The sequence below is a fragment of the Nelusetta ayraudi genome, unplaced genomic scaffold (assembly GCF_046127955.1).
Source record: "Nelusetta ayraudi isolate G7.1 ecotype Tasmania unplaced genomic scaffold, CSIRO-AGI_Nayr_v1 ptg000076l, whole genome shotgun sequence".
NCBI classification, from domain to species: Eukaryota; Metazoa; Chordata; class Actinopteri; order Tetraodontiformes; family Monacanthidae; genus Nelusetta; species Nelusetta ayraudi.
The window spans coordinates 1,419,158-1,438,789 of NW_027466126.1; the positions used below are offsets into that span (position 1 = coordinate 1,419,158).

The window sequence follows — 19,632 nt, forward strand, 5'->3', positions numbered from 1 at the left end:
CGTCAGCGTGGGGCGGCTCTCTTTACAAAGCACCGAGGCATCAGTCCTCATCCATCAGTCCTCGTTACAGAGACACAACGCTTACGGCTAAGAAGGCCGCAGCCAACGTCACCGTTTCCCTCGAGTCAGGAAAGCTAGCGCGGACCAAAGCAAGCTGAAAAAAGACAAAGCAAAAAGCGAAAGCGCGGCTAGTCTATCAGATCTTTCGTAATGCACTTTGGTTCTCGTCCCTATTCTGATTGTCAGTGCTCTGAACACATGGCTTTAAAATTTTTTGTTCCTCCTCCTCCTCAATTGCCTCAAACCTTCACGGTCATTCTTTTTTCTTTTTGTCTAAAGTGCTGGCATCATGTTCAAGGACACACACACACACAAACACACACACACACACATAAAAACTGTTAGTGCATCGTTTTTTTTTCCTTTCTTACTTTCTTTCTGAAGTCTGCTCCAAGATTTAAAATTTGCACATTTGAATGGGTAGTTGAGTCTTTGCGTTTCACTTTTAAGCATTACTTTGCCATCGATGCGACAGGTTACACTTTATCCAGACATTCAATAAAAAGGCCGGGACGTGTGGTAGAAAATATAACCATTCTCGTAGCAAGACTCGGCAGTCTTTGTTTGCCAACAGTGACAAGAGTTATTCAGCATAAAATACACGGTGCATAAAGATCAGAGGTTTTGTCGGGTTAGAGTGCGTTTGGAGATGGCATGCAATTTTATGGTACAAGTGTCTCTTTGCATAGCCGCTCTGCGGAACAAAGACTAGCGCGGCCATTAGTTTGACAGCTGCTGCGAGGGACGAACAGAGCACTATGTAATATTTTTAGAAAGTACGTAACAATTTATTTGCAGTTGTGAAAATAGGTTGTTTTTCACCTTCCCAAAAAAAAAAATCCCGTCTCATCTCTGATCCAATCACATTCATTGACCATCTAATTAATGGGCAGCTGCTGCAAAAGTAAAAACAAATAAAAAAAAAAGGACAAAACTAATTACGTCATTGAATAAGAATGATAGTAATAACATAAAAAAAAAAAAAAGAAGCTGAACCATAGAGTTGGGTGTACAGGAGACACTGCGTTCAATCAGAATATTTTCAAACATTTAAACAGGACTTTGTCCTTCAGCCACCTAAACAAAAAAAAACAAAAAAACAAAAAGAGCTCATCTTCCAGAAGTGAAGTTAGCTGTGACATTCTGAGAATTTCTCAGTTTACAGTATAGTGCAACATCATTCACGTCCAAATACATCCAGCACAAGAAAGAAAACAGAAACAGCAGAAAGGGGAGGAAAAGGAAGGCCTTGTGAAGTGTGAAAGACATTTTTGTTGTTTAGACCAGTCAGACACATTTTACAGTAAGTCAAACCAACTGACCCAAGTGTGATGAACATGCATCAAGAATGAACATGTCTGACAGGCTAGCTCATTGTACACTTTTTTTTTTCTCAATTTATTTCATTGAATACCCCTTTTTAAGTGATCTGTCAAGCATGTAGGTGTCCATCTTCGGTTACCAGACTGACTGGCTGTAATTCAACCAGTTGAACTGAACTGGGAGCATGCACACGTTTCTTTTTCAGCACTGAGACGAAGACAAACTTTACAAACGTGATCAACGTGATGCTTCGATGCATGCTAAGGAACAATTCTTACACACCATGTTTTTAGGACTCGGCTTCAAGTAGAACAAAGAAAATAAAGCAAAGGATTAATCAATATAAATCCCTCCCTACAGAGCGAACATAAAGCTTCATGTCACAGCATTCTCGCCTGCACAGTCACAGTCTAAGGCACTGCACCACAACCCCTCCTCTCTTTACGACCGTCGAGTATGGCAATGTTTCTTTTTTTCTGTATTTTGCTTCACTTTAAAGGATTTGGTATCAAATTGAAACTAGTGGTCTCCTACAATTACTCTTTTTTGGATGTCAGTGAAATACATAAAAAAATGAAAAATGGGAAGAAATGTTAAGAAATAAGTCAAATCCATGGATTTATTTTCAGAGCTGAAAAAAAAAAACCCAACATTTTCTGTGTTCCATATCAAGTGCCAATTTAAGGATTTTAAGCTTCATCAAGTACAAATGAAATGTAAATAAGTGTTGACGTAAAACCAAAAATTAAAAAACAAAAAAACAAACAAAAAAAAAAGGTACAAGGACGTAAAGCCTGAACTCCAACTTTGGAAAACCACACTGGAAGACCCGATCACATCGATTCAAGAGCTTCGGGTTATGTCATAACCCGCTTTCACAGTCAAATTACATCTCATTATGGCCGTTTTTCTTCTTTAAGAATAGACAATTAAGCAAAAAGTGAGTCATACAAAAACGCTGTTGACCATTTCCAGTCACGGCTCGGACCTCTCTCTCACTCACCCCAAGCAGTGCTACATTACATTCATTCATTCATTCAACTTCAGCCAGCAGTTTTTAACCGTGGCGGATTACAAAAAAATATCCCAAATGAGAAAAAACAAAAACAAAAACCCAAATCAGATGGCATTAACCACATAATCATCATCACCTAGTGCAAATTTAACCCTTTTTTTTTTTTTTTTCTGTTTCTGTGTTCAGGGCTGATGTAAATCTTCCCCAGCAGAGGCCAAGTTACAAAGAGCACAGACAGAAAATAATCTGTACCTGATATTTTGTTTTTGTCAGGGCCAATGATCCAGAATTTGACAATGCATTTTTTTTCCCGCAATGTACACAATTTTTAATTCCCTGTTGATTTAATTCGGGGTCATCTGGGTTTTTTCGACTTCTTTTCTCACTTTCGGTTACGTACCCCACAATCGCGCCGGCTTAAGTCGACCTCAGAGTTCAATTACATCTCAGTCTGATGTCCGACATGTGGAATTAAGTGTGCTTTGATGCCAATCAGGACGAGGAGAAATTACAACCATGTGTCTTTGTAAATCAACGAGCAAAACAAGAAGAAGAGCCTGTCCGGACTGCGTCCAAATACAAACAGGGGGAAGGCAAACAGATGCCAAAAAGACAACAAACCCAAACAAAAATAATAGCAATATCTATATATATATGTGATAAATACAGGTTAAAGTCCCTGTTCGACTCATTGCCTTTATTCAGTTTTCAAAACGCAGACCTACAATCTTCGGATTTATTAGGGTGACTAGGACTTAAAGACTTTTTTTTTTGTCTCAGTCATCAGTACAGTCACCTTTAAAAAAAACAAAAAAAAACTCCATAGTTTCCCGCTGCTTATTGTTTTTCAAGTGCAAATGCAGTAAGCCAGCAAAATCTGCTCTCACATGTTTTTTTGTTTGTTTGTTTTTAATCAAATAACTTAACCCCTCCCCAGCTTACACCCTGACGAGGAAACAAAGAGGTGGAGAAAAAAAAAATCAGGATGGAGACGACGGAACCGATCGCACCACAACGTGAGCGGAGAGGAAGCACAACAAGGCGTTTCCCACTTCCTCCGCTCGGCGTAGTGTAGCGCAGCCTCGCCGCTCCCTCGGTTCAGAGTTCATTAGTTAAAGAAGTGAAAGAAATAACGTCAATGTCAAGGTGTCAAACACCTGGGCTGTGTGTGTGTTGGTGGTGGCATGTGACGAGGCAACAGAAGCACTTTTCCTCTTGTTTGGATGCAGGTTGGTGGCTTTCAACGATTCGCCGTTTCTATCGACTGCTATCATGCACGCAAGCTCGTTTCTACTGTCCATGTTTCCCAGACGGCATTTAAAAGACTCCTTACAGTATATATATTTGTGTGTGTGTGTGTGTGTGTGTGTGTGTGTGTGTGTGTATACATATACATATCAATACATATACACACACATATATGCTTTTTTTTTGTCTCTCATCGGACAGTTCGTTGACGCATCAGTGCGGATATTGAAGGCCAGTATTGAGTTGAGACGTGTGAGCACATGAGAGTGACTGCATCTGTGGTTCGGGCCGTCTGCAGCAGACACAGGCATCATATCGACAATACAAAAAAAAAAAAAAATCCAGAGCGCCACAGGCAAATATGCGTGAAGAAACTCAAACTGACTCTGTGTGAAAGATTTTTTTCTTTGTTGGACTCTGAAGGCGTTGGAAACTTTTGCAGGGGAGGGGAAAAAAAGGAAAAGAAGAGAAAGAGAAAAAAAAACAAAACGGTTTCCACATCACCATCATAACAACGACACACTGTTTGGAGGAAAAGTAAATTGTTTGGCTTGGCAGCGATACAATATTTGACCTGTGATTCTAATGCAATCTTGTTTTTTTTTTCATACATATTTATGATTCGGTAATACAATGCGATGTGCTAACGCGCAGCAAAAAGAAGCGGCGTCTTTTTGCGCTCTTTCTCTCACTTGTCGTCGGCCGACGTGGCGCGGGCTATTTTCGGCAGCAGCATTCCAAGGAAAAAAATAAACGGAATCAGCTTATAGACCATTGAATCACACTTAATAAACTGCCAGCGAAGCAGCCATAACTTTTGTGTTTTACTGAAATGACTCGTCGTCGCAGCCATTTGTTCTGCTGTAATATTGCTTCGGGCGGCGTAACACTCAGCTGTCACAGGACATAAAAAGGAAAGGTGGAACGGAAGAGGTTGTCGGCTTTTTTTTTGTTGTTTTCTTCACTGAAAAAAAAAAAAAAACTTTTCATCTGTGCAAATGCCATGCCTGTGTCTACTATCGCTGCTTCACCGCTCCCACTCTTGGGAATTCTGCGTGTACACAAGCACGTGTGCACATGCATGTACGACAAAGAAAATAATAAAAAAAGAAAAGAAAAGAAAAAAAACAACTCTTGCTGTTCCGAAACCTACGAGCGCACCGAATATTTCTTGCTAAGAAAGCACAGAGGGGAAGGAGGAAGAGTGGCGAGCCAGACTGTTAAGAGTACGAGAGAAAAAAAGGCTGAAGAAGAAAAAAAAAGGCGACGTTACAAAGAACTTCACAAACGTGAGAGGCGACCGTGCCCTCCCCTCCCCTCCCCCACTTCTCCCTCCCCGTCCTACCCGAGTGACATTCACTGTCCGTTCACCCTCAGACCTTGTCCAAAACTCTCTACCTCCTGGGCCGGCCGCGCCTCCCCGCAGCTGCCCGGCTCGGCTCCCGGGATCATGGTGGGCGCCCCCAGTGATGCGTCCACGCCCTCTAAGCCGGCCTCGTCCTCGTCTTCCTCGTGCTCCTCCTGGACGACGCCCTCGCCGTCGGCCTCCCCGGCGGCCGCCCCGGTCCCGGGGCTGCCCTCGGTCAGCTGCGACGAGTGAGTCCTCATGGGGTCCTTGCGATCCGGGTACAACCTCTGCTCCAGGCTCTTGAAGTCGGCCTCGAAGGGCAGCGGGACGCCGGGCTGCGGGCCCCCCAGCGCCAGGCCCAGGCCCACGGGGACGCCCATGCTCATGCCGGCGCGGTACACCTCCATGCCGTCGGGCAGCATGGACTTGATCTTGGGCAGCCACCGCTTGCGGACGCGCCGGGCGTTTGTGCACATGTCAGCAGCAATCACATTCATTTCACTCTCCTTGAAGTTAGGGTTGAAATTTTGACAGTAGACTGCAGGAGAAAGGGAAAAAAAAGAGGGAGAGAAGAAGAGATGATCAAATCAAATCTGAGCACAGGTCGGTCATCTGCGGTGGAGACTGTGGGTGGTTGACCTACGTTTGACAGCATTGAGGACCCTGCTGTCCAGGGGTTTTCTACTGGGGTCACTAGTGGAGGAACGGATACCTGTCCCACAGCTATTGGCTAGAGTGTTTCTGCAGGGATACAGAGTCAACACCAGGGGGCAGAGTCAACAAAAGCCGGCAAACAATGGGACAGACACAGCAGCGCCGCATTGCACAACACAGCCACAGATGGAGTGCGAAAGTTGCTTTGTGACGACGACAATTTTATCGTCATTAGTGTTAAGAGTTGCACAAAGGCGCACAAAGCGCTGCCATCTCACAACGGGACCTCGGGGGACTAATAACACTGGTGCCGGGGAGCGGCTGATCTCTTCACACTCACCTGTCAAAGAAGGTGGCGAGCAGGCGGCGCAGCAAGACTTTGTGTTTGATCCCGGCGCACAGATGACAGTTCATCAGCTGGCCTCGAGTCATGAAGACCTGCGTGCCTGGCGCATCATCACACAAAGAGGATTTACTGTACAGACTGGCTGGGTTACACTTGCACAATAAATTACCTTGCACGGAGCATGGAGCACAGCTTTTCTTCAGGGGTTTTTCCGATTTACTGCAGTTTTCTGTCCATTTAAAAGGCTAACTCAGGATTTACATCTACTGTGCACTGCGTCTGCATACTAGCTTGCTCATCTGTTTGGCGTTTTAGTAGGTAATTCTGTTAGTTTAGCCAGTATACAGTCAAACTACTCAATGTAATCACTCTTAAAAAGGAGTTCTTCCATTGTAGTAATTGCAGTCTAGTCATTTTAAATATCTTGCTGGGCTGGTTTATCCTGTCACCCAGCTAGTCTTGACCAATCTTAGATATGACAGAATATTGCGGCATTTGCCATCAGGTACAATATTTTAAGAGTTATTAAGAGTTATTGATGAAGTGCTCTGCTCCGTGCTCTTCAAATTCAGTCCTAACAGAGCAATAAAAACACTTGTTTACACCAGACTCCAGGACTTTTATAATGTCAAGTGATACCCGGTATCTCACATTTAAATGCCAGGAGCATAATCTGGGAATCAGGTCTACAAGTTTAGATAAGAGTGCCGCAGTGCCTTATTAATTTTAGATTTGTGCCATAAACTATTGTGGGTGAGACGAGCCTGAGATGATACTGTTTTATCAAACCAAAGCCATTTCTTCTTCTTCTTCTTTTTTTTTTTTAATGGCCTCGCTCCGATGAGGGCTACTTGACAAAGTCCTGGCAGGCTGTCATATGCTCTTTTTCTCTTAGAGCGACTTCTGCCTAGTCACTCCACGTTAAAGGCCAGATTGATGACTACAACAGACGCGGGCTGCGCTGCCACAGAGTTCCAATCTCTCCAGAGGATCTTTGCAGTCTCGTTCTGTCCTTTTCAAATCAATAACTGTATCGTGGCAGGACAAAACCCCTACAGCTGCCAATCGGAATCTGCTTAAACTCAGAGTGAACGGGATGACACTTAGCAGTGTTTGTCTGGGTTTTTGTGGGGAGAGGTGGTTTGAGGAGGGGGCAAGTAATCACAATTTTAGCCTAAATGTGCTGAACTGAGATTTTATTGAGTGCATATGGGACAAATGAGGTTTTCCATGAAAGTGTCCTTGCTATTAAAAGAATATGAGCCTCACTAATGTATAACTGAGTCCCTCTTTGGAGCTCTGATGGCACATGACTGTAATTCTTTGATCTCTACATTTGAACAGTTCGAATCAGATTGAGCCAAATTCAATTCAAGACACGTCATGAAAGACACTGTGTGTGTGAGTGTTTGTTTGTTTTTTTTGGTTGAGTGATTTACCAGCTACTAGTTCCAGCTTCTCCCCGGGGTCGCCCTCCGTGTAGAGCTTCGGATGGCAGCGGTAGCCTATCTGGCTGATGAGGCTTGCAGGCAGCGCCACCAGGTCCCTGCGGATCAGCACGCAGTTGCGGCTCTCCAAGGCCAAGGGCATCGCCGCCATCTCAGGCTTGTCCTGGACTGATGAAAGTGAGCGAGAAGACAAAGGAGTTTGACGCAGCTCAAGAATAATCAAGCGGGCGCGAGCCTGCATATTTGAATAGGGCCGTGAACTCAGGAAAGTATGGTCGTGGTATCATCTGTTTTAAAAAAAACAACAACTACAAAAACACAGTTTGTTTTGTTTCATAAATGTTTCAGATGATTGCAGATGCATCCCAGCCAAGTTATGATGCTGCGTCAGCAACCTGCAGTTTTTGGAGGGAATAGATCCTGGGCAGGGTGTTGGGTTCACAAAACTCTTTCCCCCAAACCTGCACACACACACACACACACACACACACACACACACACACACACACACACACACACACACACACACACACACACACACACACACACACAATGGAGGGAAAGCTGTGCGTGGATCTCATATATCCCACAATGTCACCCCGGGGTGCTCGATCTGATTGCGGACAGAGTGGATTTCATAAATACCTGAAACTTTAGAATCTGACAAAGCTGCTGCAGGCTGCAGGCTGCTCAGGTGGGAGTAGTGCAGTGCGGTGCAAGTGTGTGTGTGTGTGTGTGTGTGTGTGTGTGTGTGTGCGCGTGCGGGAGTTGCGATCTTGGCAGCAGCGTCCACCATCTCCTGTCATGTCTGTGTTTTACACATGAAAGCGATCACAGGTGACTCTGCCGGTGCGTGTCGAGGCAAACTCCGCATTGCTGTGAGCGTGCTGGAGGTATACGCGCGCACGCACATACACACACACAGAGAAAGGGAGAAAAAAAGTGGCACAGCTGTTGTAGCTGCAATAAGGAGTTGCCTGTTGGTCACGATGCGACCCATTGGTAACTCCATAAAGCTATCTTTATGCCGCCAGAACCCACACACACACACACACCGAGGGCACCACATGCCGACCTTTTTTAAGATGCACAAGATGCATGATTTATACCGATTAAGTAATGTTGTGGGGTGTTTTATTTTTTTTCTTTTCTGTTTTTTTTTCTTGCATATTATACAAGCCTGGACAAGGAGGAAATCTATGGTTTCACAGTTTGCCAAGTCATGCCAAGTTTTACTTTTAGATTCATCTGATGAAGAGTTGTTTGGTTTTTTTGCTTTTAATGTATTTCTTTTTTTTACCACAGGAACAGAGGGCAACAGAAATAGTAATCCACTTATTTCGTACATGACCACAAAGCCAAAAACAGATACGGGCTCTACAATGAAATTACTTTGTTAGTTTTTCCAATTATAAAAGAAATCATATAACCCAATCAAATTAAGTATTTTGTACAGTGAAAGTTGGTCTACAACTGCCTACTTGCCATGCTTGGATTTTTATTTATTATTATTTTTTTTTAATGACAGAAAAAAAAAAAAGATCCTGCGTACCCTGAGGGACGGGAGCTCTTTGCCAAGAACAGAGACAGTTCACAAGGATCTAACAAAACTAAATGCTGTGACTAAATACTCACTTCCGTACGGGTTAGCTGCGCGTCCGTACAGGCTGCTGTAGGCGTCCTCTGTGATCCCGTCGTACGGCTCCTCTTCAAACTCCTCGTCCTCGTTCTGGTATGACGTCGGGCTGTCGGTGGTCGGCAGGCTGGAGGCTCCAGGGCTGGATCTGTCCACTCCACCTCCTCCCGCTCCCCCTCCTCCTCCTCCGCCTCCGCCACCTGCAGCTCCAGCTCCAGCCCCACCGGAGGCATGGAGGTGGAAGGAGGGCATGCCGGGGATCGGGGTGCTGCCGGCGGTGGAGTAGAAGAGCGAGGTGGCCCTGGCCAACCGGCTCCCCAGCTCCGAGGAGGACGTCTTGCTCTGAGTGGTGGCCGTGGAGGGTAACGTGACGGGCGTGGGGTCGGCCCCTTCTAGCTTAATCTTCCGCTGCGACATCAGCAGGGACGGGGACCAACCCGGCGCCCCGAAGAGGGCGGCCACCGCCAGGCCGTTGCCGTTGTTGCAGGGGCTCTGCGGCTCGGAGCCGGCCTCCTCCATCGAGCCTGCCGTCTGCGAGTCACAGTGGGGCGAGTTCGCCTTGAACATCAGGTCCATGCCCTTTTCGACAATGTGCTGTATTTGGAGGTAGCCGGCGGTGTACATGACCACCAGCTGTTCGCTGGCGGCCATGGTGAGCTTCCCTGTGTAGCAGAAGGTGAGGATCTGCTCGAAGCAAGCAGGTGTGACTGAGGAGGGCAACTCGAACTGGGTTTTGTTGGAGCTGCTGAAGAGGTCACGAAAGTAGAGGCTGCTGGCAGCCAGGACAGCGCGGTGGGCTTTGAAAGCCTGACCTGGTTGTGGAGAAACAACACGGAAAAGTGATTTTAACGGTCTAATTTCATATATTGAATTTTTTTGTAACTTTTTTTGATCCTAAATTCTATCAAAGCAGCCTCACTTGATTAAAAATGCTAAAAAAAAACAAACATAAAACTTAGCCCTTTGTTGACAGCCTGCAGCTAAAGTTTCCGCTTTTTTTGGGGCCGTTGGTTGACGGGATCGAGACCCAATTAGGCCCTTCATGATGTCACAATGGGTCTATTTCCTGACGTGTGTGTTTCAGCACATATTCTTTGATTAGCGAGGTTCAGCGACCGGCTGTAGGGGACGTATTGTTAGAATATATGTACAAGGGGAATTTGGCAGATTGCGATTGAACGTTTGAACCTCTTGATTTTTACCTTTAAAACTAGAACAAACGTTTCCATTCTCAGTAGAAACCAACCTTTGACCAGGATGGACACGTCGCAGTACTGTCCCTGCAGGCGCTGCTCATTAAGGGAGCCCAGGACCGTGGCTCCAAAGTTGGGGATCTCCACATGGAGCAGCTGGGACATGTTGGCCACAGAGGAGGAGGAGGAGGACGACGACGGGCTTTCAGATCTCCGCTGCAGACTCAGACATCTATAGGAACGGAGGCAGAGAGAGGAGAAACAAAAGGCATTAGAGAGGAGGGAGCGCAGTGATGAAGAACAGAGTGAATAGAAAATGCGCCAAAGATAAATAGACGTTTGGCGGCGGGGAGGGCGGAGGGAGGGAGCGAGGGAAGGAGAGGACGGAGAGAGAGAAGCCTGACGGGTGGCAAAGGAATAAAACAGAATGGAGATAAAGAGCCCGGGCGAGTATCGCCAGGGCGAGAAGTGAGAGGTGTGCGGAGAGGAAAGAGGAAACTGATGCGTGTGAGGCAGGGGGGCAGACACACACACACACACACACACACACACACACACACACACACACACACACAGAGCCAGACACAGACGCAGGAGTTCAATCAGAATGAAAATACCGTGACACGCCAGCGGTGCCGGGAGATTATAACCGCCCTAAACCCATGACTCGTTTCATTCGGCCGAGATTCCGAGGAGCCAGGACGGCTTTCATGTAACGCATTCCTGCATCCTGCCGCACGGACCCTCCTGACCGGGGGGGAGCTCTGACAACTTTTTCTCAGGGAGGACGGCGGCGGGACGCGAGAGACGATTATCCCGCCGGCTCCAGAGGATCCGGGCCCGGCTCTAGAAAACACCCGTCACCCTCCCTCCTTCCCTCCTTCCCTCCCTCCCTCCCTCCCTCGCTCACGACCCCCACGATGGTCTTGCCGAGCCTGGACCTTCTGACTTTTTCCCTCCTCCCCTTTAAGACCAGAGTGTGCTCGCACGCATCACACACACAAACACACACACACACACACACACACACACACACACACACACACACACGCAAACACACAAATATATATTTATATCTGCACTAGTTTCATTATTAAGCAATGCTGCAGAACAGTTTCCAGGAATGCAAACTGAAAAAATGTCACCGCCTCCCTTACATGCACACACACACACACACACACACACACACACACACACACACACGCACACACACTCATCCACTCTCTCTCTCTCTCTCTCTCTCTCTCTCTCTCTTTCTCTCCCACTTATTGCACTCCGCACAGACCGGCAGACACGCACTCTGGCATACTTATATAAAAGTGTGCACGGCGTAAACATGCACAGGCGTGCACGCGCACACACACAGACGCAGCACGCAAGACTAAAGGGTGCATAAGGACACTACTGTGTACTTTGGCATGCAGACTGGCAACCTGCAGAAACTAGCACATGCCTCTCTCTCCCTCCCTCCCTCCCTCATGGCTCTCTCTCTCTCTCTCTCAATACTTACAGGCACACGCGCGTTTAAAAAAAAAGAAAAGGAAAGCCTTTTAAACTGAAGGCGTTTTGTGATCATGCCAGGACAGTTCTGACCTGTTTGCCGCTCTTTTGGTTACATTTAAAAGAACAACAACAATAAAGAAGAGAGACGCACCACCGCCGAGCCCTTGCCGCGTGCGAAGCCTCCGGCGGCAGTCATGACCTGGAGACAGGAAAAGATGCACTCCGTCTCAGCCGGCTCTTCCACTTAAGGAGTCATTTGCAGCGTCTCCAGAAGACGCCTCTGCCTGCTGCTCTACTTTCTCGTCTGTCGTCTTCTCCTTCTCCTTCTCCTTCTTCTTCTTCTTCTTCTTCTCTCCTCCTCCTATCTCTATATCCTCCAAAGCCCCATTCTGGCTGCTCACTGCTCCAGCGCCGTCTCAAAAGCCTCCCTTTGCCGCCCTGTCATTATCTCTCTCTGTTTCTCTCCTCTCTCTCTATTCTCTGAGGGCTGAAATCAACAAGTGCCGCTGAAGAGAAAGAGTGGGGGGGGGGTGAGAGCGAGAGAGCGAGAGAGCGAGAGAGAGAGTGAGAGTGACAGAGAATAGGGAGCGAGAGAGAGAGAGAGAGAGAAAAGAAAGAAAGCAGAGCAGAGCGAATCAATGACGAAAGGAGTGGGAGGCTCGGCGTGTGCGCGTGTCTGTGTGTGCATGCGTCTGCGCGCGCGCGTCTGATCAATGCAGTATCTATACGTCGCAGGGAGTAGGAGGGAGAGCGAGGGAGAGGAACAAACACACACGCTCGCGCGCTCTCGCACGCGCGCGCGCACACACGGGCTACAGTTACAGACAGAGACAGGGCAGAGCGAGAGTGAAGGGGAGGAGGGATGGGGAGCAGAGAGGGGAGTTGAGACAGAGAAGAAAGTCATCCGAGGACAGTACGGGTAGAGAAAGACAATTAGGTTGAAGCAACTTCCACAGTTTGTCCAACTAGTCACCCTCCCTCCGCCTCCGCCTGCCCCCCCCCCCGCCGCCAAAGTCCCCGCCCGTCACCCCGTGAGCCCTCTGGACACAGATGCCGACATGGTCAGGCAGAAACAGCGCGGAGAGTGACAAAGGGGAAACGAGAGAGGAGCTGCGGGGGCAGCACCAGCACCAGCAGCACCAGCAGCAGCAGCAGCAGCAGCAGCAGCAGCCATCATTATTTAACTGGAGCATCATCCAGTGGCGAAACTTTGAAAATCCCTGGTTGATGCAAGTCTGGAAGAGAATGCGTCAGTAATGTCTCGAGCAGGCTCGAAACAAGCAGACGCCATCAGGACTGTTGATAAGTCGCACCGCTAAGTTAGCGTCACAGCTACAGCTCCCCCCGCCAGGACGACTGCCCTTGACCCGGCATAAGAGGGGCGAGCGGGCTGTGGTTCGTCTTTCCGACACTAGGTGGCCATACGCTCAGCTTCTGCTCGTCAAGGTTGGCGGTCGCCTCCCCGGAGCGCTAAATCGTAACCGTGTGAAGAAGGCGTTCGCAGACAATCGCAACGCTGGGCTAAAGCTGAAGCCTTCTTTTTTTGGTCGCGCAGTCAAACCAGAGTGACATTTACAATTAGCATATCGGTACCCTTCACCGCTCATACGAATGTGGAACAGAGAGGCAGAGGACGGAAAGTGTGAGTTAGTGAAGCCGCGGACGCGCTAACGAGTTCTTAGTCTTACGCGTGTATGCATTTTGACTTGCCGCAAGAGCTAAAACACGCTTAGCGCACAATCATATAAATATTTTTTTAGCACATATGCAATGACAATTTAAGGGTCGCAGGGGTTCGAGTGCCGGGTGAGTCTGCAGGTTCTCCCAGGCACTGGCCTGTGGTGCACTGCGTGTCCAAAGGCTAGCGCAGTAAGCTAACTGGGTTTGTTTGGCGAATGGTTGTGTTCCTCTTCACGTAGCCCCTGTGTTAAACTGATGACATGTCTAGGGTGTGACCCGCACGACCCCGAGTGCAGGCGGGGCGGTTAGTATTGCAGAGTGGAGCTGTTACTGTGATATTATCAGTTTTAATGGCGAGAGCTTTGGCGGTTGCCTCTCTAAACCGTCAGTGTCAGACTTCACAGCGAACTGCATGATCCGGGTGTGTCAGTGCAAATTAAAAGAAGACTTCTGAGTCAAATGGCTGGCTTTAAGTGGGTCTTACACAACAGAACAGTCACGTAAACCACCTAAACGCCTTGATTGTGCTCTCAAAAACTGCTACATCAAAAGACGACTCACAAACACTGTCATCTCAAGGTATTTTCACAATTTCTTTTTTCCTCTTCGCAGCCAGTGGAAGACAATAGTTTCGAAAAAAAAAACAAGAGAGCGAGAGAGAGTGAGAGAGAGAGAGTGAGAGAGAGAGAGAGTTTCTTTTCCTTCCTGAGTATGTGTTAAGTGTTGTGTATTTTCTCTGAATCATGCAAGGGCCTCTCTGCCAGCCACCTACACGCGAGCCGAGAGAAGTTCTGTCTTCACGCAAGACTATTTTGTGTTTTCTACATGAATTGATAAATCAAATGATTAATTTACGCCTCCGCGGCTCCCGCTCGTCCAGGTGACATTTCTGTGTTTCGCCGGAGTTGGCCCCGGCACGCTTTTTGCAAAGGCCTCTCGAAAAATGTTAGTTGACGCGAATGCGGGAGGACAGGAGCCAGATGTCACGGCCCCATGACAGGCAATGAAAGATAAAAGACAAGAGTTAAAAAGGGGGGGTATAACTTCCACAAGGATGTGTGTGGGAGCAGGCGAATGGAAAATTGCTGTGACAGTGTGCATTTTTTTCTTTGGCTTGGAGTAGGGGTTTGTTGCTCAAAACGAGCATGTATACATACAGAGCATTGTGTGCTGCGACATAAAGCGAAGGGAGAGGCAGTGGGGCAGCAGCAGCAGCAGCAGCAGCAGCAGCAGAGGGGGAAGTAAAGCTCTGGACGGATGTTTAAAATAAATAGATGAATATTTCAGCAGCGGAGGAAATGTGGAAGCGTGGAAGTTGCGTTGAAGCCGAGCAAAACTTTCACTTTTCGGTGGCGGCGGCGGAAACATAAGAAGCCGGGTTAGCGCCCGCGCACACACGCATGCACACACAGACTGACACACACGCACGCATACACACAAAGTGAAGGCAGTGAGTCAGACTTTTGGTTGAGGGAGCTTTCGCCTCGGCGGTGCGATATCTGCACGGCACATATAGGCACACATGAGTGAGCACACACAAAGAGCACAGTCAAACGGCGGAGACACAAGCGCGCTAACGCGCTAATGCAAACGGACACACGCACGCACACACATTCTTGTACTCGGCTTCTCTCTTTTTTTTGCGCACACGCACGCACAGTCAGGTATTGTCTGTGCACGCTCAGCATTACACCCTCTGCTGGTCTGTCTGTCCCTCCCTGAGTGCTGCCTGTCCGTCAGCGCGTCCATCACTTGGTGTGACTGCTGCTGCTGCGTCCTTACATCGCCTTCCCCACCCACCCCCTTTCCTCCCTCTCTCCCTCCCTCAATCCTCTTTCTCCTTTTTTTTTCCAACCCCCCCCACCGCCCTCCTTCCTTCCCCCACCTCCCTCTTTCCTTCCCTCCCCTCCCTCCATCCGCCCCGCATACCACATACCCACTTGTCTCTCCCTCTGCCAATTAATGCACACAGAGCTGCATTGCAGTGAAGTTGGCGCGTGCCACGGCAAGCGAGGCACGCTACAGAGTCTACAGACATGCATGTACGTGCCAGCCGGGCAGAACGAGGCTGGTGGGGAGGGGCGGGGGCGGGAGGAGGGGGGGAGAGGGAGCAGAGGAGAGCAGGCGAGAGGAGAGGAGAGGAAAGGAGAGCCGGAGAATATGTTGAGTCAGGAAGACGGGACGGGCGGCGTTTGGCCACAGCCTGCACATGCAGAGACAGAAAGAGTGGCGTGTAAATGTAAATGTATGCGTCACCGCGAGGCTGCAGATTTGCATTCCAGACAATGCGGAGCGCTCGACGCAGGTGAACGTCTGCGAAACGTAGACTTTGAACGTCTTTGATAACAAGCTCAGAGGGAAGGAAGGGGAACTGTATGTCTGTGTGTGTATATATGAACTCCCTCAACTTGTGTGTGTCGTGAATGATCATGTCTGTGTGGGTGTGTGTGCGTGTGCCTCTGTGTGTGTGTGTGTGTGTGTGTGTGCCTCTGTGTGTGTGTGTGTGCCTGTGTGTGTGTGTGCGTGTCTCTCCGCCGCCACCCTGTTTGCATTTCCATGTCAGCTGCCCGCATACCAAGGCGTGGTTTTATAATCGGCACGATATACCTGAGTTTCAGTGCGACACATGCGAGCCCTGTGCGCACGCGCACACACATGCACGTGCACGTGGTTGCCGTGAACGGTGTGACTGCTGTCGTCTACTTTATTTTTTCACCACCACCCCCCCCCCTTCCCTCTCTCCCTTTTTTTTGTTGGAATGTCGTTGCGTCCGTTTCAGACGAGCAGTCGTACCTACGCACTGTTATTAACTGTAGCAGCAGGTCCAGGCATATTTGAATAATATGAAGAAATGAGACGAATCAACCAGATGGCGCACGCTCCGAGCGCACACACACATGAACGCGCACACACACACACACACACACAAAACTAACTCTTAACACACAGAGTATACGGCTGCATCAACATATAAAGTAACAATGAGGGAATCTGTGGTTAAAAACCTGAAAGTTTGACTTGGTGTTGTCCAAGTAAGTTCCGTCTTAAAGTTTTGCAAACTTCTCACCAGGACGCATTCAGAACAAACGTGAAAATGCAATAAAATCAGTCAGACTTGACTTGTTTCGTCAGTTCATATGTGAGAAAGGCACCGCGTCGAGGTGAATTAAAGGAGAACGGCGGGAGAGGGGAGGAAGATTGCGCGGCGCAGTGAAGAGGAGCAGCTTCGTCCCCCGGCGGTGCTCATGTCGCCTCTATACCGTCTCGATATGACGCCGTCTCCCCCCCCCGCCCCCCCCGGTATAAATATTCAGATCCTGCAGTTGTTCTCATGTCTAAAGTGTACCAGACAACAGATTCTATCCACGTTGAGACGGCAACGCTCCCTGGCAACAGTCCTACCAATCGGGACGGAGCGGCGCGTCTGCCTCCGAGTCTGTCTGAGTATCATTATGGGATGTCGAGAAGAGCGAGCGGGCGGGCGAGGGAGAGGACGAGACGAGGGAGAGGTTGCTTCATCACAGGCTCATAATGCAACATCATTCTGCGCGCGAGCGGAGCCCGCTGGGCGAAAGTTGTCTGCACGTAGTAGCGATCCAAATCATCATTTCTTAACGAGGAAGGAGGGGAGGCAGGATGGGTGGGGGGTGGTGGGTGGTGGTGGGGGGGGGGTAGAAGGACGAAAGGAAACAAAACACACACACAAAAAAAGAACTCCCTCTGATTCACGGAAGTTACATAACAAACTACAAAATGATTTGTTGTGGGCTGAATGTTGTCTGGTCTCTTTTTCCACTTACAATTGACTCAATAGGCACTCGTCACGAAACTCAAGGTCTGAACGGGGCAAATAGGAACAAGTCTGCCCGCTCAAGGTTCTGGCGAGGAGGAGACGATGCCGTCCGCATGACACTAGCGACACCGCCAAACACTACTAAAGGCAACGGAGGCTCCACAAAATGAAACCCACTCCACTGAAACAAAGTTTCTGCTTATTGGCCCTGAATGATCAGTTTCGCCACCCCCCCCCCCACCACCCACCACCCTCCTCCTCTTTGAAAGTTTTTAGGAAGATTGATTTTCCTATTAAGGTTAAGTGCAACAACAGAGAATCCTTGGTGGCCTCCCAGCTCCTAATCTATACCTTAAAAAACACCGGCGGATCAGCAGGCTGCGTGAGAAGTGGAAAGGGGGGCAAGTTGCAGATAAACGACTCTGCAGCCCCGTCTGCTGCACAAAGCTTGATTTATAAAAAATATATTTTTATTCATACCATTTATTTTTTGGGGGTTTTGCATTTGGTTTTTATTGATTCTTTTTTTTCCCCCACAGCTTTTTCTAGCGTCACCTTGACAAAAGGAGCCTGCCGTTTTGTAAACTAAATCTAATAATTTCACAGAAACGGGCTAAGCAACGGGAAACAGCAACAGAGGCCAAGTTCACGTCGAGGGCCCAATCACAAAGTCTCGGTGGGTGGTGGAAGACGGGCCAAAGGACGGCCGACAGTGACGACGGTCACGTGTGAAGTTTTTCCCCCAGGCCTATGCTGTTAGCGGCACTTTGATGAGCACAGGATGGAGCTGGGGACAAACTGGAAATGAATCCAGCTCCATAAAGTTGTAAACAAGGACAGGGCTTGTTTAGAATGATTAAAAATTGATCGACCAGCGTGGAAAATCAAATTTTAGTTCAAGTCACAGTCAGACTGAGCTTCACTTTGAGGGTCACGCTAACAATAAGAGAGCGTGAATAAAGCTACATTTTGTGTCTAGACAAGGACGACAGGAAGCGAAATCCAGCTGGCGCCAAATTAAGAGAAAAAACAAAAGAAAGCAGTATAGAGATGAGGCAGACTTTCAATTAAAATATGGCAGACAACATTATTAAAAAGTCAGCCGAAATCAAATTAACATGCCGACACTTTCCAGGTATTTCTGGAGGGCATGACGTGGAGAAAGAATGCAAAAAGATAGGTGAGCGACGCCACCGCGAGATAACGGCTGCAAAAATAAATAAGCTGTTAATTCATTTTCCCGGCACCCGTTTCTGATGACGATTAAAGCTCAGACACGCTGCAAATGCCAATCAGCTCTTCGCGGCCATAGGCGGCGGCTCCAGGTGGCGCCGAGTGCGCCGCCGCGTTCTGTGTTTTCATCGAGGTGAGGTTGTGCGACATCAGTCAGGTCGCCGCGCCGTCGCGCCAGACGTGCTTGTTGCGTGAAAACGTGCGAGCGCTGCCTCCTGAGGCGAAGGCGTCGAAACGCAGCCGCAGCAGCGGCTCCATTTGTCGCGGCAGAGGAGGCGTCTCGGGGATGCCTGCATGCGCACGTCCAATCGCACACCACGCGCACCAGGCGCTCGTTCCGGAGAAATTCATCAGGTCACATGTGCAGGCAGAGCGGCGCAGTTTAAGGGAGAGGGAGATAAGACAGAGGGGGATTAACTTAAGGAGGAGGAGGAGGAGACGTGAAGGAGACAGTGTGTGTGTGTGTGTGTGTGTGTGTGTGTGTGTGTGTGTGTGTGTGTGTGTGTGAGAGAGAGAGAGAAGGGGTGGTGGATGTGCAAATAGAAAAGAACAAGGGAGAAGTTGACAAAGTGCATTTCCAGCAGACGAGGCAAGTTGGGCCAAATGTGCTTCGAAGGGAAATCTGAAGGCAAGAAGAAAAAAAAACACGCAGAGAAAAAAAAAAAAGGGTCTGTAAAGGGGAATGGAGACGCTGAACACGCTGCAGGGGCCGAGTTTGCCTGGAGAGGAAAAAACAACAAAAACTCTACCGTCTCCGTCCAGAACTTGGTGAGACTGAGCAGCAAGTCGGCGTCGCTTCTGGTTCCGTGCTTTCCCTTCTTCGCAGAGCGAGGCAGCAGACGAGGCCAAGCGATATCAAACTGACACTTTGTTCTCCTCCACCTCCACATCGCCAACTCCGAAATGTCAGATCCACCCGGAGAGACTTATAGTGAGAATCACAGTGTAGCATGACAAACAGCAGGGGCGGCGATGGAGTGTTGGGAGACAAAGACAAGGCGGATTAATCGCCCCCTGCGGGTTTCGACAATTTGGTGGTGGTGGTGGGGGGGGGGGGGGGGGGGGGGGGGGGCAGCAGGATGGACTGTTTTCGACGTTGACACAAGACTGTAAATTCCCCCGCCTGTCTTCCAACTTATAAGGAAGCTGCAC

General features: G+C 48.6%; 1 protein-coding gene across 2 annotated transcripts in view; it reads right to left on the minus strand.

Annotated features, from left to right (window-relative positions):
- Nucleotides 1–2,577: 2,577 nt before the first annotated feature.
- Nucleotides 2,578–19,632, minus strand: part of nacc2 (NACC family member 2) — a 30,539-nt gene continuing 13,484 nt past the window's right edge. The window contains exons 1-7 of one of the 2 annotated variants that reach the window (XM_076043808.1): nt 11,926–12,738; nt 10,325–10,503; nt 9,078–9,890; nt 7,434–7,610; nt 5,989–6,094; nt 5,638–5,735; nt 2,578–5,532 (exon numbers count right to left, since the gene is read on the minus strand). In XM_076043808.1, coding sequence (XP_075899923.1) covers nt 5,003–5,532; nt 5,638–5,735; nt 5,989–6,094; nt 7,434–7,610; nt 9,078–9,890; nt 10,325–10,436 — 1,836 coding nt within the window. In that variant the 5' untranslated portion in view covers nt 10,437–10,503; nt 11,926–12,738 and the 3' untranslated portion in view covers nt 2,578–5,002. Of the gene's footprint in view, nt 5,533–5,637; nt 5,736–5,988; nt 6,095–7,433; nt 7,611–9,077; nt 9,891–10,324; nt 10,504–11,925; nt 12,739–19,632 lie in introns of those variants that run through there. The other variant, XM_076043807.1, reaches the window with a different exon arrangement.